At 42.3% G+C, this 22,762-nt stretch overlaps 1 protein-coding gene across 4 annotated transcripts in view; it reads right to left on the bottom strand.

The window, feature by feature from the left end:
* Window positions 1-1,321: 1,321 nt before the first annotated feature.
* Window positions 1,322-22,762, bottom strand: part of NOLC1 (nucleolar and coiled-body phosphoprotein 1) — a 46,027-nt gene continuing 24,586 nt past the window's right edge. For 2 of the 4 annotated variants that reach the window (XM_040436975.1, XM_040436976.1), the window contains exons 6-17: window positions 22,078-22,175; window positions 21,843-21,990; window positions 18,769-18,894; window positions 18,340-18,420; window positions 16,055-16,198; window positions 14,307-14,465; window positions 11,682-11,867; window positions 10,788-10,910; window positions 7,904-8,416; window positions 6,571-6,665; window positions 4,447-4,536; window positions 1,322-1,931 (exon numbers count right to left, since the gene is read on the bottom strand). In XM_040436975.1, the coding sequence (XP_040292909.1) occupies window positions 1,773-1,931; window positions 4,447-4,536; window positions 6,571-6,665; window positions 7,904-8,416; window positions 10,788-10,910; window positions 11,682-11,867; window positions 14,307-14,465; window positions 16,055-16,198; window positions 18,340-18,420; window positions 18,769-18,894; window positions 21,843-21,990; window positions 22,078-22,175 (1,922 nt within the window). In that variant the 3' untranslated portion in view covers window positions 1,322-1,772. The remainder of the gene's footprint in view (window positions 1,932-4,446; window positions 4,537-6,570; window positions 6,666-7,903; window positions 8,417-10,787; window positions 10,911-11,681; window positions 11,868-14,306; window positions 14,466-16,054; window positions 16,199-18,339; window positions 18,421-18,768; window positions 18,895-21,842; window positions 21,991-22,077; window positions 22,176-22,762) is intronic. The other 2 variants (XM_040436977.1, XM_040436979.1) reach the window with 2 other exon arrangements.

The raw sequence follows: 22,762 nt of genomic DNA, 5'->3' as shown, positions 1-22,762 counted from the left end.
TTCAGTGCAGGTCCAGTACATTCTAAACTCGGGCAGCATCCGGCAAAAAAAAAAAAAAACAAAACAAAAAACCTTGTGTGATAACAGCCTTAGACATTATTTTTAATAGAGAAAAAACTGAAAATTAACAGCACTGCAGTGAATATTTATGCAGCCAATAACCACCATACTGAAATACTAATTCCATCAGTTCTATGCTATTTTCAAGATCTAAAAACCACACAAATATGGAATATGTAGAATCAGCCATGTACCTCACATGAATCCATAGCTCTCCAGTCATTGATCCAGAAGATCTTATTTAGGCTGGCAGCAAAGTGAGCATATTCTTTTGGCTGCGGCTCTCTCCCTGTAACTGGTGGCAGCTGAAGGATGGAACTGAACATGTGTGACCTCCTCATCAATGTTACTGAAGTAGAGACTGCAGGTTAGCAGACCCTGACCAACTCTGCTGTGTACAAAACCAACACAGGGGCCTGTTTTCTCCTGTAACTGGGGCTTCATTTGGACACCCCAGTTATAGTGGAAAATGAAAAAAATAAAAATAGTCAAGTGTTTCCCAGAGGTCTTGGGGGGACATATGTAGTAAAAATAAATGACAGTTAAAAAAAAAAATACAAAATGAAAATAAGGCCCATGCCAACCAAAACAGTCATCATTCACGCCTGTTCACACAAGTATACGGTACATATTCTATATCAAAGCAGCAAACACAAAATAAGGAATCCATTTTAATAAGCTATTTTGAGTTGGCATACTTAAATAAGGACAGTGTGAAAAAAAAAAAAAAGTTTTCCCCCAAATAAAAACATAATAAAAATATCAATGTGTCATGTAAAATATATTGCAAAATTTAAAAATGACAACCGCCAAACCACCAAGTGGGCTAAATCACAAAAAAAACTAAATATTTGAAATTAGGTTTTATTTGTTTTTAAATTCTAGAAAATCAGAAAAACAATAAAACATCGAATACAACCATTTAATTTGAGGACTTGTTAAACTGTTATGTTAGAGTGTTTGCCCATCTGGTAAAAATTTAAAAAAGAAAAAAAGTAAGTCAGAATGGCTTAGGGTACTTTCACACTAGTGGCAAAACGGATCCGACAGACTGTTCACCCTGTCGGATCCGTCCCCATTGACTATAATGAGGATGGGGGCGGAGCTCCAGCGCAGCACGGCAGTGCGCGGTGAGAAGTAGTCGGACTAAAAAGTCAGACATGCAGTACTTTTAGTCTGACGGCCTCTCGCCGTGCTGCGCTGGAGCTCCGCCCCCATCCCCATTATAGTCAATGGTGTCGGAGCAGCGAAATAGCGGCAGGAGATATCCGACAGGGTGAAAAGCATGTCGGATCTGTCCTGCCGCTAGTGTGAAAGTAGCTTTAGTAAAAATAAAGTCCCTGCTGGACCATTGATTGCAGTGATTTGGTGAGTTCCATGTCAAGAGAAACCAGGAAAGGTCGGGGGGACACAAATGGGAGAAGAGAATTGGGGGATCAGAAAATTATTACTTTTATTTTTAAGCCGTTTTGACCTTTATTTAAAAAATTTATTTCACTAACTGAATGACCCCTTAAAAATAATAAAAAAAAAAAAAAGTCGCAGGAGGTAATTGCAAATTTATAAATATACAGAAATGATACTTTGTAGCAAACCCCAAATCTGTTTCATACAAAAAAAAAAAAACTCTTGAACGGACGCAACACGAGTCCAGAAATTAATTATGGACAATGTCAGAATTAAGTCCACTGGAAGCCGTCAGTTTAGTTCATTCATTCACTGTCAAACTTAAAAGAATTCACAGTTGTGGAAATGGCACCACCACAGTAACTGCCTCGCTTTTTCTTCGTCTTCTCATGGCGGAAGGACTTTCCCTTTGTGTATTTTAGGACATTGTTGGCTCTCTCCCCCCAGTCTCCAAATGCCCCTCTCTGTAACAAAAAAAAAAAATAAAAAAAATATTTATATATTTTTAAGTAATAAACAAAATTATAATCCAAGTAAAGAGTCACACTGCATGTTTTTGCTGTGATTTTTGCAAAGCCACTGCAATATGTAGTTTCACAGAACTTGCAGCAAAACTACAATTTAACAATGTGCGAATAGCAATATTCTCTGGCTCCATTCAGACATCCGCAATATCAGACCATTTTTATGACAGCCCATGTCTGCTGCACCGTAGGCATTACACAGGCTGCTGTAGTATGACTTTGAATGAAAACTGCTTGGGCCATTTCAATTAGGTCGCTTCTGCACACACACACACATACATACATATATATATATATATATATATATATATATATATATATACACACATACAGTGGCGGAAATAATTATTTGACCCCTCACTGATTTTGTAAGTTTGTCCAATGACAAAGAAATGAAAAGTCTCAGAACAGTATCATTTCAATGGTAGGTTTATTGTAACAGTGGCAGATAGCACATCAAAAGGAAAATCAAAAAAATAACTTTAAATAAAAGATAGCAACTGATTTGCATTTCATTGAGTGAAATAAGTATTTGAACCCCTACCAACCATTAAGAGTTCTGGCTCCCACAGAGTGGTTAGACACTTCTACTCAATTAGTCACCCTCATTAAGGACACCTGTCTTAACTAGTCACCTGTATAAAAGACACCTGTCCACAGAATCAATCAATCAAGCAGACTCCAAACTCTCCAACATGGGAAAGACCAAAGAGCTGTCCAAGGATGTCAGAGACAAAATTGTAGACCTGCACAAGGCTGGAATGGGCTACAAAACCATTAGCAAGAAGCTGGGAGAGAAGGTGACAACTGTTGGTGCGATTGTTCGAAAATGGAAGGAGCACAAAATGACCATCAATCGACCTCGCTCTGGGGCTCCACGCAAGATCTCACCTCGTGGGGTGTCAATGGTTCTGAGAAAGGTGAAAAAGCATCCTAGAACTACACGGGAGGAGTTAGTTAATGACCTCAAATTAGCAGGGACCACAGTCACCAAGAAAACCATTGGAAACACATTACACCGCAATGGATTAAAATCCTGCAGGGCTCGCAAGGTCCCCCTGCTCAGGAAGGCACATGTGCAGGCCCGTCTGAAGTTTACCAATGAACACCTGAATGATTCAGAGAGTGACTGGGAGAAGGTGCTGTGGTCTGATGAGACCAAAATAGAGCTCTTTGGCATTAACTCAACTCGCTGTGTTTGGAGGAAGAAAAATGCTGCCTATGACCCCCAAAACACCGTCCCCACCGTCAAGCATGGGGGTGGAAACATTTTGCTTTGGGGGTGTTTTTCTGCTAAGGGCACAGGACAACTTATTCGCATAAACGGGAAAATGGACGGAGCCATGTATCGTGAAATCCTGAGCGACAACCTCCTTCCCTCTGCCAGGAAACTGAAAATGGGTCGTGGATGGGTGTTCCAGCACGACAATGACCCAAAACATACAGCAAAGGCAACAAAGGAGTGGCTCAAGAAGAAGCACATTAAGGTCATGGAGTGGCCTAGTCAGTCTCCGGACCTTAATCCAATCGAAAACCTATGGAGGGAGCTCAAGCTCAGAGTTGCACAGAGACAGCCTCGAAACCTTAGGGATTTAGAGATGATCTGCAAAGAGGAGTGGACCAACATTCCTCCTAAAATGTGCGCAAACTTGGTCATCAATTACAAGAAACGTTTGACCTCTGTGCTTGCAAACAAGGGTTTTTCCACCAAGTATTAAGTCTTTTTTTGTTAGAGGGTTCAAATACTTATTTCACTCAATGAAATGCAAATCAGTTGCTATCTTTTATTTAAAGTTATTTTTTCGATTTTCCTTTTGATGTGCTATCTGCCACTGTTACAATAAACCTACCATTGAAATGATACTGTTCTGAGACTTTTCATTTCTTTGTCATTGGACAAACTTACAAAATCAGTGAGGGGTCAAATAATTATTTCCGCCACTGTGTGTGTGTATATATATATATATATATATATATATATATATATATATGATTTTTATTTATTGCATATTGAACACTGCTCATCTAAAGTGAATGCATGGCATCATAATGCTTTTTGATGCTGTGAATTCCAATCTCAATGCGGGTCTGCTAAACTGTAGTAATAATCCCATAACTACAGTTCAGTAGATCCACAGTGAGATGGGAATTCATCAAATCATTATGACTCTGCAAGTTTACTTTGAAGGAAATACAGGTCCCACAGCATTTGTATTGTATGCTGGATCAGCCTGCCGGAGAGCACAGCTTCATATGTGAAAGAAGCCTTCAAAGAATGAGGCTCCACTACCAGAGTTGCCCCCCCCTTCATTATGTCAGAGTATAATACAGCATATGAAGGGGGCTGTTGTAGGGAAACAGGCGCATATGCCCAGTGCGGCTGGGTACAAAGGAGCACTTTAATAAGCAGACATGCTGGTATTCTTGCAAAAATGCAAATCTATCTGTACTATACCTTTGCTTCAAATGAATTATTAGCAACCCGAGGATCAACTTCCACTTCTTCTTCAACTACTCTTCGGAATGGGACATTTTTGACACCTTCCTGCATCATACCCAAAAGTAGAAATTTCAAGACAAATGGCAAACATGGCAGTCTGATGTTTTTTCATTGGTACTGGAGCATTTAGCTCAACTTTTCACTTTTCAACCACTGTATTTATGGATATATGGGGGAGTAATAACCTATATATCATCCCTATGCTAGAGGTTATAAAGACAATGGAATAGTAAATGTTTGATTTAAAGAGGTCATGTAGTTAGTGATTATGTCCGTTTGTACCACATGGGCCTCATGCACACAACAGTTGTTTTTTTGCGTCCGCAAATTGTGCGTCCGCTAAAAAAAAAAAAAAGCTGCATCCGTTTTTTTCCCACAGATCCCTTGTAATAAATGCCTATCCTTGTCCGAAAAATGTGAAAAAAGTAGGACATGCGCAATTTTTTTTTGCTGAAAGGAAAAACGGACAACGGACGCGGAACACAAACGGATGAACTATCAGCATTTTTTTTGCTGACCCATTGAAATGAATGGGTCCCCATCCTATCCGCAAAAAAACCCCCAAAAAACGGAACGGAGGCCGAGGAAAACAACTGTCGTGTGCATGAGGCCATACGCTGCATAAATTAGACCAGTTCATATTTGTGAATGCGGCATTGATGTGTGGGCACATTTGATCTTCCGTATGTTGCCTGTTTGGGCAGACTAATACTTTTAAGGGAAAAGACAACCTAGAAGATACAATATATATTTTTTTTGTTTAACAAACATGAATTGTCCCATAATTGACTGTTGCTTTACAACCAAGGACATCATAACCGTGCCGATTATGAAGCAGATCATCTCACATTTTTAGATGAGTGGCTTTAGACTTGACTGCCATTTCATCTTCTGCTTGATGTAAATGAGGACTTCTCACTGGAGAAAGCTGCAGGCGACCATGCCATTTCTTGGCGTTCCAGAAAAATTAAATTGGCAACTGTGTAATACATGGTCAGACCGATGCCTTCAAAAAGCAGTACCCACCCATATGTTTTAATGAGATATGCAAAAAGGTCATTTGTTCTTGAAGAGTCCTAAAAGTCTATCTTCCTTCTTTAGGGACTTCTGCCCGCAGAATTCTAGGTGGTTATAATACACCCCTCTGTCTCTCCTGGATTCTGTAGGTACCCCTGGTGCTGCAATACTGGGCTCATACACGTGAATTTGCTGTGTGCATGTACTTTATGTCACTTTCTCCACTTGGTTATTTGTGCAGTCACTCACTTTGCTGGACTGCTTAGCAGAAATCCATGCAATGCAATTTAGGGGCTGTGAAATATCCCTTTAACCAACATCACTTCCAGTGGGTACAGTCCAATTCTATACCAAGATTTTAACAATAGAAAGTTGTATACAGAAAGTCATCCCAAATGCAAAAAAGACCCATAACACCAATAGCATAATCCTTAAGGGTAGCAACAATTTGAAGTGTCTACACACAGTGGAAGCAAAGGCTTATAGGTTATACAGTGGTATTAAACACTTACATTTATCAACTTATATACGCCACAAAAGTGGTTTATGATCAGTCGTAGATTTTGCTGCAAAATCGGAGGCTTTTCCCCCACTCAAACCACTTTTCCGAAAAAGTTGAGACAAGGGGGCATGGCATGGGAAGTGGGTAGGGCGGTAGGAACGTCTCATTCATCATTTTCTATGCCACTGTATGGCATAGAAAATGGCTTTAATCTACGGCAGCAAGATAGCTGGTATAGATTTAGGTCTGTAGCACAGCCTGCTGGAGGAAGCACCAAAGTTATATACAGGCCTGCGCTTCACCCAGCAGTACAGAGAGACTTAAGACTGACGTGGAAAACTGTGGTCCTAATAAGTGAGCCCCTTAATATTCCAAAACAGAGTTCTTCTATTCAGATCCTTGTAGGAGTCATGTCTGCCCAAAAAACACAATGACAACATCTATGTAAAGGATTTTATTTAATGTTTCTAGATACATGGTAAAATAAAACCTTTAATATAAAGGCATACATTGATTTCCCAGCCAGCAGCCACTCTTTGCAACCGCACTTATTTCCTCACCTTCTTGTTTGCCTTGGGGAATGTGTTTGGAGTTGACACTTTAATATTCTTATTCTCAGGTGTTTTTCCCGCTGTTTTCTGCTTAACAGAATTATCTAAAAAACAAAGTCAAGTCGAATTCAGACTCAGAAACCTTAACATATTCCAATAAACACAAGCGTTGAAAGGAGTTCCCCAGTATTGGCCCAGTACTGACATTGATGACATAGTTAGGATATGCCAACAACGCCCAACTAGCACCAGTTCAACTGTACGGACCCCCACCAATCACAAATACAGTCAGAGGTCGCACTACATTTTTCCTCTTAGGGCTGTTTCACACAAGTGAGTCCATTGCGGGAATCACAAGCTATGTGCGAGTGTGATCATCCGTTCTGGACTTGCAGGACCACACTGCATTATACTGATTTATAACGCCATGTGCCTCTTCTTGACCTCATGTCAGAGGCACATAGCATTATAAAGCATTATAAATCAGTAGCTGAGCGCTCCTGCAAGTCCAGAAAGGGGGATAATGCTCACACGCAAAGCGTGATTCCTGCAATTTCCGTCAACGTAAATAGCTTGTTTTTTTGGGGGACGTAGTGTAGTTTTCACGGTTAACATACATTTTTTGGGAGGATGAATAGGAAATGAGCAAATTCCACAGTTTTCTTTTATGTTGTTCTTGGGGCAGTTTAAAATGACGTTAAAAATATGTGGTTTTTTTTTTAAACCATTTTTACAAAATAAAGTTACTTTTTATGGGAAAATGTTATTTTTAAATAAACTTAATTAACTTTTATTATTTTGTAGTCCCACTACAGGACATTGCTTTTCTAATGTGTGTATATCCATTGTATACCAGTGCACTACATCACTAACCGTGACAGACTGCCTATTAGGCTGGGCAGAACCTCACAGGCATTTAGTCAAGTCAGGGACCTGGCTGGCATGGCATTGGCATATAGACGAAAGGGGGGGCAGTGCTGACCGTGACCCCCCTGCCTCTAACTGCCATGGATGCAATTGACAGTGGAATCTAGAGGATTAAGCAGCCAATATCAATGATATCTTTGTCCTGTTAGAGATTCATGCACAGAAATACACAAAACATAAAACTGCTTGCACATGCATTTATGACACGTAACTGCATTATTGCAACATCTGGAAGCAGCAATTTTGTCTTCACTTTACTTTTTTGTGGAGACTGCACAGATGGTCAGACTATAATGTGACCTCTGGAAGCCAAAAATGAAGTACCGTGACATTACCCACCTTTCTGACACGTTTTAGTGAACAACAAGGTTAGGAACCTAAAAGGTCCTAAAAAAATTGAGAAAAAAAAACGTACCATTCTCTTCGTCTTCGCTGGAACTGTCCTCTGAGCTCTCCTCTGGTTTCTTAACAGCTGCTTTCGGTGTGGAGTTAGCAGTCTTAGGAGTAGCTGGTTTAGCAGATGCCGGTGACTTTGAGGTAGCTGCTGGCTTCTTAACATCATCCTCTTCTGAGCTACTGTCTTCAGAACTGCTACTTGCTTTCTTTACTGGGACGGATGTCTTTTTCACAGCAGGCTTTTTAGGCTTCTCCTCTTCATCACTGGAAGTGTCTGAGGAGCTACTACTCGCCTTTGACTTATTTACAGCAATGGGCTTCTTTGCAGAAGCAGGGGATTTGACAGCTTTTACAGTCTTTTTTTCCGCTTCACTACTTGAGCTGTCTGAACTGCTTTCTGCAGCCTTGGGGGTAGCAGCTTTTACAGGGGTCTTTTTGTCAAGCTCATTGTTCTTTTTGGTGGGAGGAGTCTTTGCCGTAGAAGTCTGTTTAGCAGCAGGTTTTTTGCTAGCTTCTTCATCACTGTCGGAGTCTACAAAATTAAAAAGGTTTACTCTTAGAAAACTCATGGATCAAAGGGGCTGTCCCGTTTCCTAGACTTGGCATAGGTCATCAGTATCAGATCAGTGGGGGTCCAACTCCTGGTACCCCTGCTGTTCAGCTGTTTGAAGAGAAAGCAGCACTCCTGCATTCTCTTCACTATTTACTTGCTCGCAGTCAGCATTGCAGCACTGAACAGATGTACTTAGAGCTTCACTTGAATGGGACAGAGTGTAACTACAACTTCTGGTGAATGGGATGGAAGAGCTGCAATTACACAGCTTGCCGCTGCAATGTCAATGGCGAGCAGGTAGACAGTGAACAGAACGCATGTTCGCAGAAGCGCTGCATTCACTTCGACTCTTGGCATCCCCGCTGATCCGCTGTTTGGACCCCCGCTGATGTGATACTGATGACCTACTCTGAGGATAGGTCATCAATATAGGAAACCGGAAAGACTAACAGATCAAATCCAAAGAAATTCAGAAACCTCAAACAGAAACCAGTATCACTTAGCTTTAGATTTTCATCTCTCTTTTAAAAGGAGGACGGGGTTGGTGCAATAAATGAAGCTTCAGACTTACAGACAACTATTTTAAGACCTACCGCTACTGCACTAAACTATATAAACATTTACAAATTGATTACGTCTATTCGGTTATCCTAAAAATATTACACAAGCATGTCTCCTGCACAAAAACAAAACCAACTAGACCAGGGATGCTCAACCTGCGGCCCTCGAGCTGTTATAAAACTACAACTCCCACCATGCTCTGCTGTAGGCTGTCTGGACATGCAGGGAGTTGTAGTTTTGCAACAGCTGGAGGGCCGTAGGTTGGGCATTGCTGAACTAGACTATAGGCTAAACCACAGGCAAGATTTTGGACAGATGTTGACTTACTCAGGGCAGCACAGAAACAAAGATTAAAGGGGTTGTCTGCTTTTTCACTACTGATTACTTATCCTCAGGCCATCAATATCAGATTGTCAGGGGTCTGACTCCTGGCACCCCCGCCGATCAGTTGTTTGAAAAGGCAGCGAGCGCTGCCTCTCTGCTCTGTTTACCTGCTCGCCGTTGCAATTGCAGTGGTTTACAGGGGTAATTACAAGTATGGAGTCCCCATTCACTCTGTGGTATTCACTTAAACAGGCGCTATACTTGTAATTACACCTTCTCACCAATGCAATTGCTGCGGCGAGCAGGTAAATAGAGCAGAGAAGGCCGTGCTTGTAGGAGCGCTGCCTTCTGTTCAAACAGCTGATCTGATAGTCTATCCTCAGGATAGGTCATCAATAGTAAAAAGCGGACAACCCCTTAAAATTTTGCAATCTGACATTTCTGTCACTGAATGTATCCTGAAGATCTTGACTAGCTAATTTTGTGTTCGTTTTATCAGTCCGTGACTTCAAATGCCATAACCTGGTTCCAGCTTATCCATATAGTAGAGCACAGTACATACCAGGATAGGGTCAGAATGTGTAGAGACAACCCTAAATGATAGCCGGTAGCACCCCAGTTATCAATTTATATTCACAGAGGGCATGGCATTAAAACATACATTTTAAATAGTCATAAATAAGAAACATGGTTGAAAAGAGAAGGGTCCACAAACAAACAAAAAATACAAAAAGAAAAACAGTGGAATTGGCCAGAGGTTCTAGCAGAGACATGCCAGGGAGGGGATACTCTTCCTAGATTACCCTAGCCACCCCCCTGACCATAGGGAATCGCTCTAATGGTAGGCAAGCCCTGCACAGGAACCTACTCTGGATTGCCCTAGTTCAGCCTACACTGTCCCAATGCATTTCTCCCCATTGGGTTCACTCGTGATCACCAGATGGATGAATACAAAATGTCAAGGGACCAATAATAGCAATGTTACAGTAAAATATGCCAATAACCTCCCAGTCACCGCAGTCAGAATATCAAGAGGACTGTCCAGGTCACAATCAACCATCAATACATACAAGATAAACCATATAAATTCAGGCATGTCAGCCACTTTGATGCAGAGATAGTGTTGAGCGAACTTGTGTTTTAAGTTCTGCGTCCAAAGTTTGGGTTATCGAAGAATCCCGTTATGGATTCCGCTACCACGGACCATAACGGAATTTGGAATCCATCACGGGATTCTTCGATAACCCGAACTTTGGACGCAGAACTTAACACACAAGTTCGCTCAACACTAAGCAGAGACACAAGTGGAGTAAAGACATATGTACCGGCCCACAAAGGGGCCTCTCACGCAGTCCAGTGGTATGGAGGCAGTATGTGACCTGCCTGTTCAAATGAAATGCTGTGTTTGCTTCAGTCTGACATAGCCGGGTTCTAGCTTATCCATATAGTACAGCACAGCACATACCAGAGCTGTCGGAACTGGAATCTTTTTTCTTTTGTGCAGGGGTAGTCTTCACTGGTGGTTTCTTTTGGGCAGGAGTGGTCTTCACTGGGGGCTTAGCCGGCTGCTTATCTTCATCACTTGAATCTTAATGAAAAACAAAAACAATCAAATACTAAGCAGCAAGATTTGCTTAACAAATGGAGTAAGGTGAGCAGATGCTTGAAATCGTGTCAAATACAGATGCATAAGGATAAATACTATTTTCTATATGATGCATAAATAAACCGAAATATTAATACATTCTTGTGTCCTCTAATAAAGAGCCAATTGATAATGTGCTCAATGTGATTACTTGGATCCTTCAGACACGAGTCAACCCTTCAGGATCATTCACTCGAAAGTACACGTAACAGAAAAATGCAAAAAAAAAAAAAAAAAAAAAAAACGCAAAAAAGGAGATGACTGCTCTCCAATCATGTCATCTTAATTAAATACTCACATTGCCCTTTGATATTAAAGGAGTTATCCAATATAGTGCCAAATTGGATTTGTACTTATTTACATAAATGTACACATGCTGGATCTATAAATGTTCTTATCCGAAATAATTTTATAAAAACTACTTGATTAAAAAAAATGGGGACCATGGGTCCTTCTTCAAAAATCAGCAGGGGCCCCAGCAGATTTGTTTATGCAACTTTTTACCTTAAAGCCAGAATTGGATTCAAAAGGTAGATCCAATGGAGCCAAAGCCAGAAGTGTTTTGTAAAGGAGTGAGAAATGTAAAGGAAGGCCTTCTACTTCTAGCTGGCTCTGGCATCAAAAACTGCCACAAAAATCTGGTGTGACACTGTCCTGATATTTCAATGGTCAATATCACTATCATCTGCAGTAGCAATATTAAAGTGATCTTACCTGAGCTGTCAGAAGAGCTTGCATCCTTTTTGGCAGCTGAAGCTTTTGCAAGGGTCACCTTTGCAGCAGGTTTTGCAGGGGTCACCTTTGCAGCAGGTTTTGCAGGGGTCACCTTTGCAGCAGGTTTTGCAGGGGTCACCTTTGCAGCAGGCTTTGCTGGTGCCTTCTTTTCTTCATCACTCGAGTCTGCTTATAGAGAGTTAACCATGTAATATGCAACCTGAGTTTATAGAATCAATATTACTCTAAAGTTGGTCATATGCAAGAGGGCTTGTTCCCCACATTAGGCCGACATCTCTCTCCCGATCCTGCAATACATATGCATGCTTTGCTCAGCTACTCTGGTAGCAGCTTTTCTCCCGCTAACAATAGCATCAGCAACTGAATCCAATATGCCCAATCCTCACCTCCCCCTTACACTGTAAACATTGGATGGCCAGCCAAGGTAGCAAAAATTAGTGCGTTTGGCCGATACACAACGTGTATGGCCATTATTACTAGGGATCAACCGATAAATTTTTTAGAGCCGATACCGATCTGTGAACTTTGAGGCCGATAATTTATACAGGATATTCAGTGAATTTTAATTTTGAAAAAAAAGCTACACAAATGTGCAGAGAATGAATATGGTTATTGTTAACGTGTAGTTTTTTTTTGTAAATTTTTTTCATTTATACTTAATATTTTGGTGTTTTTTTTGGTTTTTTACTATTAGCCCCCTTAGGGACTAGAACCCTTGTCCTATTCACCCTGATAGAGCTCTATCATGGTGAATAGGACTTCACACTCTCCCTGTGGATCTGTACACACAGCAGCAGGAAGCTGACTATGGCAGCCAGGGATTCAATAGCGTCCTGGCTGCCATGGTAACCGATCGGAGCCCCAGGATTACACTGCTGGGGCTCCGATCAATACTGGGGGGGGGGGGGGGGGGAGCGCACTGAGCCACCAATGTCTGATACTGGGGTTGGGGGTGGCGCACTAAGCCACCAATGAAGATAACTCATTAATTCATATACAGGAGGCGGGAGCTGGCTGCAGAATCACATAGCCGGCTCCCGACCTCCATGAGCGGTAGCTGCGATCTGCGGTAGTTAACCCTTCAGGTGCCGCATCTGAGGGGTTAACTGCCGCAGATCACAGCTACCGCTCATAGAGGTTGGGAGCCAGCTATGAGATTCTGCAGCCAGCTCCCGCCTCCTGTATATGAATTAATGAGTTATCTTCATTGGTGGCACAATTGCCACAGCCCCGCCCCTCCTCTTCTCCTCCCCCCTCTCATTGGTGGCGGCAGCAGCACAGGGGGAGGGAGGCACTGCTTCCTTCTCCCCTGTGCTGCTGAGGGAACAGGGAGAGCGCTGACAGCAGCGCGATCCTTGTTCCCGATACGTTATCTGTATATCGGCAAAATAGATGCAGATAACGTTCAAAATCCTGAATATCGGCCGATATCGGTAAAACCGATAATCGGTCGATCCCTAATTGTTACTTTATAAACACTGATAGATTGGGGTGTGGCTTCCACACTAAAAATCCAAAACATATCATGAAAGGAATTTTAAAAAACCCAGAGATAGCATAAAGAAATATTTCGAGGCACACTTCACAGTAATCCAGCTGAATACAATAATCTTGCAGATTTGCTGTAATGCAATCCTAACTTAAAGGGATTCGGTCACCTCGTTTTAGCCTATAGAGCTGCGGACATGCATGGCTAGATCGCTGCTAGTATATCCGCAATATACCGTTCCTGTATCTCTGTGTGCTTTTATTGTGTTTAAAAAAAGATTTTATAGATATGTAAATGAGCCTGGTAAGGAGCTGTACTAACCCTACTTGGAGCCCAGCCACGCCCCCTGTGAAGGAGCCCAGCACCGCCTGCGTTCTCCGAATCTCCTCCTTGCCTACAAAGTTAGATCACCGTAATCTAGAAATGCGCGAGCTTGCACATGCGCAGTTCCTTCCCTGAGGCTGATGCCAGCACAGGGAAGGAACACTATGCCAGCACTGCGCATCGCAAGATTACAGCGATCTAACTGTGAGCAAGGAGGAGATTCCTGGATACAGGTGGTGCTGGGCTCCTTCACAGGGTGCGTGGCTGGGCTCCAGAACAGTTAGTACAGCCCCTTGGGCTCCTTAGCAGGCTCATTTACATATCTATAAAATCTTTTTTTAAACACAATAAAACCACACAGAGATATGGGACAAGTATATTGCGGACATGCTAGCGGCGATCTAGCCGTGCATGTCCGCATCTCTATAGGCTAAAACGAGTAGACAGAATTCCTTTAAAAAAAAAAAAAAAAAAATCAGTGGTGAGAAACCTATGCATCATGGTTTTGTCTTGAACCGAGCAATAATTGTGCTTCCATTTTTGTGTACCCGCACCATGCCTGTTTTTTACAATTTAACAGACATCTAAAAAAACAAACAAAAAAAAAAAACGGAAAGACAGTTGCATGCACCATCGAATACTGTGTGCATGAAGGTACTCCCCCTTAGGTGCATTGCTTCTGGATAAAGCACATCCATCAACAGGGTCTCAATGTCAATACATGAATGCTGTGTGGTTCTGTACGGTTGTGTGCATGAGACATTTTAAAACTGCCATAGCAGCCATCTCACCCGAGCTGTCAGAGGAGCTTGCATCCTTTTTGGCTGCTGCCGCTTTTGCAGGGGTCACTTTTGCAGCAGGCTTTGCAGGTGGAGTTTTCCCAGCAGGCTTTGCAGGTGGAGTTTTCCCAGCAGGCTTAGCTGCTGCCTTCTTATCTTCATCACTTGAGTCTGTTTATAAAGAGTTAAACATGTGACATACAACCTACCCTGTGTTTAGTGTCTTTATTTTCATCTTTCTAGTGCAGCTATGGGCATTAATATAAGTGCTGCTACACAACACTGAACCAGAGCAGAATCTCCAGGGCTTTATAGTATGTCAAGTTTGCATCACAGCACAGACATATCTCAGACTAGATTTCACTAATAAAAGTAGGAAATCATGGTAGACGTTAAAAGGGGTTTTCTGGGTTCAGGGCTGATCTTGGTAATATGCTGCTCTTTATTTCTAGCCTACATGAGAGGAGCATATGAGCATTTCCTTGCTCCAATGCTCCCCCTGGTCACGCAGCAGTTGTGCAGTGCAAGGATGTGTTTTCATTGTGCCGGTGACGTACCGGGCTTCTCATCACCATGGTAAGCTGAGACTTCCACCAAGCACCGAGCCCAGTAACTTCACCGGTAGGGAAGAGCGAATGAAACATCCAAAGTCAATTCGCATAATACTTCATCTGAATACTGTACGGAGCAAGCACTTCGTACAGTATTAGAATGTATTGGCTCCTATGAGCCGGTTATTACTTCTCAAAGGCTTGTGAGACTTTGCATAATATCTTCATAAATCAATTTCTACTGTAAAAAAAACATTCTAATACTGTGTGCTTGCTCCGCAGAGTATTCAAACGAAGTTTTATGCAAATCGACATCGGATGTTTCATCCGAAGAAGATTCGCTCATTCCTAGTCACCGGCACAGATAGGTGTTCTCTAGCGCTACTTTTCATAGTATGCGCCCCCAAAACTGCCTTCTGCAGTGCTAGAGAACACCCAGTCTCAGCTTACCATAGTGATGAGAAGCCCGGTAAGTCACCGGCACAATCCTTGCGCTGCGCGATTGGGGCGCTGCAAGGAGCATTAGAGCAAGTAAATGCTTTTATGTTACAAATCATATGTAGGCTAGAAATAAAACAGCAGCATGTTACCAAGTTAGGCCAGAACAAATAAAACCCCTTCAAAAGAATTCTACACGATTAGAATCATGTGGCTCATACAACAAAAAATCAAAGCAGCATGCCAAATTCCTACAACCAGTTCAAAAGAATGTACAAATTCCTAAAATATAGGGGAGTAGCTTAAAGGGGTTGTCCCACAAATAAACCAGCGCCTGGATCTGAATATTTTTGTAATTCCATGTCATCAAAAATTTTGTATAGCTACTAAGTTATTTAATGAAATCTGTATATGTATAGCGCCACCTGCTGCTTGCTCTTTTTCTAATTTCTTTGTCCTGCTCCGAGACAGAAGCACATGCTCCGTTCCATCCTTCAACTGCAGCACACAGCAGAGGCCCTCAGAGAAAGGACATGCCGCCTAAGTCGACATCTTGGAATAAATCTAGCAGAACTGGAGCAATGAATGTGGAGATCTCTGGATCCACATGAGGTCCAGGGCTGGTTCTAGCTTTCTTAAACAGATCTTGTAATGTACTAGAGTATGTGTGCTTTTAATTTTTTACATTAAATATGGGATAACCCCTTTAAAGAAAACTACACCGATTATACACAACATATTAACAACCAAATACATTTTTTCAACAATCACCAGAGCTATCAGAAGAGCTGGAGTCCTTCTTGGCCTGGGCAGGCTTTACTGGTGTACTTTTCTGGGATGAAGGGGTGGAATTCTTAACAGCAGTATTTTTTGGTACTGGTTTAGTCGATTTTTTCTCATCTTCGTCACTTGAATCTAAGCAAAGTAAATTAAATTAAAATCCTAAATACTTGATTATATTAAAAATATGAAACTAAACAAAAGTACACAAAGAATAACCACCCAAATCAACCGTCTGCTAATGACATTAATATCTGAATAGTCAGGGCCAGTCAAGTATGCAGTCATATAGATCTATTATAGCTTCTTTTACACAATCAGCACCATAAACAGAGGAAATATTCCCCAAAGTATTAGCTTGTTTTCGTTACAAAACAAAATGTTGCCATACATTAAACCAGAAAATGGCGTCAATTATAGCTCACGTCTACACCAGGTCATAGCTAGTGTTGATTTGAATTTCTGGTGCACGGACTGCCAGTAGATGTGCCTTAAAGGAAACCTGTCACCAGGATTTGAGGTATAGAGCTGAGGACATTGGTTGCTAGATGGCCGCTAGCACATCCGCAATACCCAGTCCCCATAGCTCTGTGTGCTTTTATTGTATAAAAAAAACGATTTGATGCATATTGAAATTAACCCGAGATGAGTCCTGTACATGAGATGAGTCAGGGACAGGACTCATCTCAGGTTAAAGAGTTTCTACCACCTCATTTGGACCTAATTGGCTGTCAGACACTAGCGATCTGCTAGTGTCTGCTCTACCTAACCATGCTATTCTAAGACCTTTGTGTCCATCGGCCGAATTCTCGCGCCTGTGCCGTGTGCGTCTGTATTCGGCGCAGTGACTGTCTGACCGGCCGGGCGTCGTCTGTTCCTCTGACTTAATCGGCGCAGTGGAGATGCCGAGGCAGGGAGCGGTCAGAGTTACTGCGCCTGCGCCGAATACAGACGCACACGGCACAGGCGCGAGAATTCGGCCGATGGATATGATGGAGGCTGGAAATCTAGAGATGGGCGGGCTTGACGGACGAGCGGGGCGGAATACAGGGTGAGTAGACGGAGCCTCTAGGTGCTGAAAAGACGCCCCCATAGCACCTAGAGGCTCATTTGCATAGCAATAAAAGTTGTTTTTTTAGTGTAACAGCTGCACACAAAGGTCTTAGAATAGCATGGTTAGGTAGATCAGACACTAGCAGATCGCTAGTATCTGACAGCTAATTAGGTCCAAATGATGTGGTAGAAACCCTTTAATTTGCATATGTATCAAATCGTTTTTTTACACAAAAGCACACAGAGCTATGGGGACTGGGTATTGCGGATGGGCAAGCGGCCATCTAGCAACCCATGTCCTCAGCTCTATACACAAAATCCCGGTGACAGGTTCCCTTTAAACATTGCACTAACAGGCTTTTCACTAAGTCTGGCATATGTAACACCAGTCTTAGTATATCTTTCCCAGTGAATTTAGTGTTTTGCATACTAACAGATTTTCTAAAAGATGAAGGCCATACGGTAACCTAGGTCTCTTTATGCTATCAAATACTTGCAAGGGGTTGTTTCAGGAAGACAATCCATAGCTATATACTCTATTAGGGCATGTGAGAGTAGAGTTGAATGGGTTCTGAATGAGGCTTCAGTGAAAAACGCATTGCATCCGAATGTAACTTGGATGCAATCCGTTTTTCCGCTGATTGCACTCACGTATAAAAAACTGAAACACTAAACGCAATCGCAGACAAAACTGTTTGTGTGAGTTTTACTAAACGCATCCTGAGTGAATCCTTAAGGTGTGTGTGAAAGAGGCCAAAGTGCAAAGGTATCAAATTCAGCTGAGCTAGCCCTACAACCCATAGGTCCTGGGTTAAGTGCATTTGTGAGAGATTCTTTAAAAGGGGAACTCTGCGGCTTTACCTACGTTTTTTCTTTCAGCCAACCTGTGGAAAGAAGGGAATTTCAGCTGTACTTACTCTTCTGCGACATCAACTATGATCACGTCACCATCTGACTGGCTGCAGAGGTCCTGACCAGATGTGCTCTTGCATCTTCCTTTTTAGCTTCATGTACAATAGGCAGCTGAACAGAAATAAACCGGATTACATCTAGTCAGGACTTCAGCAGAAGCGCCCACAGTCAGTCGGTCGAATCGGTCATTTGAGCACAGTTGAGATTGAGGAATCGGTGGCGTGAAGGAGGGTTGAGTACAGCTGAACCGCTCTTCTGAAAGAACGTTTCATTAAAGCTCTGGAAAACCCCAATTAGTGTGTAGTACTAACCTGTATCACTGGATGACTCTTTTGCCTTTTTTGCCACAGGTTTTGGAGGCTGCGCAGGAGACTTACTCGGAGTGGTCTTTCCTACAAGACAAAAAAGATATGCAAAACTAATGAACACAAAAACAAGCCCCAACCACCTTTTAGAAATCCGACCATTATAAACATGCAAGTTTATTACACTACTAACACCAACAGGTGTTTATATGGGCCATTCCAGGCAAACAAGTTATGTATAAAGCTGTTCACAAAAAATAAAAATAAATCCAATTGGAGTGGGGGAAATCAGCTTCCTGGCCCTTGATAACACTGTCTGACGTCTAAATGGTACGTCAGATAATTCGTATATAAAAAAAAAAAAAAAAAAAAAAAATTGATAACAGTGCTGGCAATTACATTTTATATTTAATCAGCAATTCCAATAGAAAGTACCTTTTTTTGCTGGCGGTTCCTTCTTATCACTATCTGAAGAGTCACTGCTGCTTTCTGCTTTTTTAGCATTTGCCTTTGGCGTACCTTTTCCACCTACTGTTGGGGGAGGGACAGCACTATACACACCTTAAATCGATAGAGCAAAAATAAGGTCAGTGTAAAGTAATAAAGTATAGCACTGGCACCAAATAATCCAACCTAATGCACTAAAATATACAGATTACGTGCCAACCATATGTAGAGACATGAGATCCAGAATTTAAACATTCTGATAAAATGTATTGGTCAGGTTTTATTCAGGTGTAAATGAAGACCTTGGCGGGAATGCATTAAAGGGGGTGTCCGGTTTTAGTAGCCAACCATACAACGCAGAGGATCAGACTAATATATATTATATATATATATATATATATATATATATATATATATATATATATATATATATATATTATATATATATATATATATATCTGCTCAAAAAAATAAAGGGAACACAAAAATAACACATCCTAGATCTGAATTAATTAAATATTCTTCTGAAATACTTTGTTCTTTACATAGTTGAATGTGCTGACAGCAAAATCACACAAAAATAAAAAAATGGAAATCAAATTTTTTAACCCATGGAGGTCTGGATTTGGAGTCACACTCAAAATTAAAGTGGAAAAACACACTACAGGCTGATCCAACTTTGATGTAATGTCCTTAAAACAAGTCAAAATGAGGCTCAGTAGTGTGTGTGGCCTCCACGTGCCTGTATGACCTCCCTACAACGCCTGTGCATGCTCCTGATGAGGTGGCAGACGGTCTCCTGAGGGATCTCCTCCCAGACCTGGACTAAAGCATCTGCCAACTCCTGGACAGTCTGTGGTGCAACGTGACGTTGGTGGATAGAGCGAGACATGATGTCCCAGATGTGCTCAATTGGATTCAGGTCTGGGGAACGGGCGGCCCAGTCCATAGCATCAATGCCTTCGTCTTGCAGGAACTGCTGACACACTCCAGCCACATGAGGTCTAGCATTGTCTTGCATTAGGAGGAACCCAGGGCCAACCGCACCAGCATATGGTCTCACAAGGGGTCTGAGGATCTCATCTCGGTACCTAATGGCAGTCAGGCTACCTCTGGCGAGCACATGGAGGGCTGTGCGGCCCTCCAAAGAAATGCCACCCCACACCATTACTGACCCAATGCCAAACCGGTCATGCTAGAGGATGTTGCAGGCAGCAGAACGTTCTCCATGGCGTCTCCAGACTCTGTCACGTGCTCAGTCTGAACCTGCTTTCATCTGTGAAGAGCACAGAGCGCCAATGGCGAATTTGCCAATCTTGGTGTTCTCTGGCAAATGCCAAACGTCATGCACGGTGTTGGGCTGTAAGCACAACCCCCACCTGTGGACGTCGGGCCCTCATATCACCCTCATGGAGTCTGTTTCTGACCGTTTGAGCAGACACATGCACATTTGTGGCCTGCTGGAGGTCATTTTGCAGGGCTCTGGCAGTGCTCTTCCTGTTCCTCCTTGCATAAAGGCGGAGGTAGCAGTCCTGCTGCTGGGTTGTTGCCCTCCTACGGCCTCCTCCACGTCTCCTGATGTACTGGGCTGTGTCCTGGTAGCGCCTCCATGCTCTGGACACTACGCTGACAGACACAGCAAACCTTCTTGCCACAGCTCGCATTGATGTGCCATCCTGGATAAGCTGCACTACCTGAGCCACTTGTGTGGGTTGTAGACTCCGTCTCATGCTACCACTAGAGTGAAAGCACCGCCAGCATTCAAAAGTGACCAAAACATCAGTTAGGAAGCATAGGAACTGAGAAGTGGTCTGTGGTTACCACCTGCAGAATCACTCCTTTATTGGGGGTGTCTTGCTAATTGCCTATAATTTCCACCTGTTGTCTATTCCATTTGCACAACAGCATGTGAAATTGATTGTCACTCAGTGTTGCTTCCTAAGTGGACAGTTTGATTTCACAGAAGTGTGATTGACTTGGAGTTACATTGTGTTGTTTAAGTGTTCCTTTTATTTTTTTGAGCAGTGTATATGTGTGTGTATATATATATATATATATATATATATATATATATATATATATATATATATATATATATATATATATAGACAGCAGTTGAGCAGTGCCGCTGGATCTGCCACGTAAGTAATTCTCACTGTTATCTTGCAGGAAGAACCTCTGTGTTGTTCAGTTTCCTCCTAAAACCGAAGAACCCGTCTAAGACTGGAGTTTTCACTAGTCTTAGTTGCAAACCCGCTAGAGTACGATGGGTCATAATTATTAAGAGGTAATAACTCTGGTGTATCGTCAGGAGTACTGGAGTAGATTCCTGGTCTAATTTTTCCAACGTACATGTGGTGAAGGTGATACAAATGTGCAAAGAGTAAAAAAAATTTGAAGCAAAACAGAACACTTGCTTGCCAGGGAACCAGTACACAAAAATTATGCATTCCCCTTCGTGTATCAGTGTCCTGAAATGCATAACTAAGTCTCTGTTCACAGAACTGTTATGGAGGATACATTGTTTGATTGATCTCACTGACTTATTATAAGGTTTGACGGGTTCTAATAAGATGTATGTTGTCTTGATAGGTACATAGGCGCTGCAAGCAGCGATATGTTACCTGTAATACATAACAGAATCTACTATGGGGGCTTAGTGCCGGTGGGTCTAACAATAGTTAGCATGCAACCTAATTTTTGTGTCCATCCAGAACCGCTGGGCCACAGAAAACAAGTGCAAAGGAAAAAAGTTAGAAATATTATAACTGCATACAGTTTTGGATACACATCACAAAACTAAAGGCCAGCTGGAGGGTGCTGCACAGTCAAGCATGGTTGGACCAATTGTAAAGGATTTTAATGATGATGGCCTATTCTCAGGATAAGCCACCAATATCTGATCGGCAGGGGCCCGACGCCCTGCACCCCTGCCAATCAACTATACTGCAGTACTTCCAGTGACGGAGCTGGTTACTGCGGCACTGCTTCCACTGAGGTGAAACCCGAGGATAGGCCAAAGGTATTAAAATCCTCGACTCATGGAACTGAAGATCTTTTACCTGGCTTTGGTTTAGCCTTTGCAGCTGGGGCTTCATCTTCAGAGCTGTCAGAAGAGTCCTCACTGATATCCTTACCCTTGGCTACCTTCTTAACTGGAGGTTTGACAGCTGCAGGGGACTTGGCCGGCGGAGTCTTGGTAGCTGCTGTCTGTATAGAGTAAAAAATCTCCTCAATATAGCTGATAACAGGTAAGTTACAGTCATGTGTAATACGATTTCACTCCTAGCACTTTACCTTTGCTGGTGTGCTATCGTCTGACTCTTCGCTACTGCTACTGTCAGATTTTCTAGCTTTTGCAGCAGGCTTTGCCACTGGAGTGGTCTTTGCTGCTACTAAAAATGAAAACATATGGTCAGTAATTTATTAATCCACTGTATAATAAGAACAGAAGAAAGCAGTTAGGAGTGACTAAGGCAGGCTGTAACCAACTTCAGTACAAGATAAATTCAGTGAAACGTATCTTTGAGATGACCACACAATTTACGAATGGTCTTCTAGAGGGGTCGGTCTTAAAGGAGTTCTTCAGGAATGATTGAAAATGGACTCCGCAACACAAACTAAAAATGTGACTAGGAGATGCCTCCCCTTGCAGAGCTGCGAGTGTGTGTATGGGGGAGTGCTCGCTACGCAGTGCACCTAGGAGCCTACCCTTCACATATCCCATGCACGATTGCTCCATTACCATATATTGTAAAGCAGGAACTTGCACAGTAATGATGTGATCCTGTGTACGATATGCCGTCATGGCTGAGCGTCCCGACAGCAAAGCTCGAAGGCATGTGCCGGCAATGTGTGTAGTGAGACTCTGCCCCTCACCAATCTTACCAGCCCTTCCTTTGGAAGCAACCTGCCCATCACATTCTACAACCGTTTCATTTTAAAGGGATTTTCCAAGACTTTCTAACCGATCTATCCCTGT

Source organism: Bufo bufo, chromosome 6 (genome assembly GCF_905171765.1).
Source record: "Bufo bufo chromosome 6, aBufBuf1.1, whole genome shotgun sequence".
NCBI classification, from domain to species: domain Eukaryota; kingdom Metazoa; phylum Chordata; class Amphibia; order Anura; family Bufonidae; genus Bufo; species Bufo bufo.
This window is presented reverse-complemented; position numbering and strand designations above follow the sequence as displayed.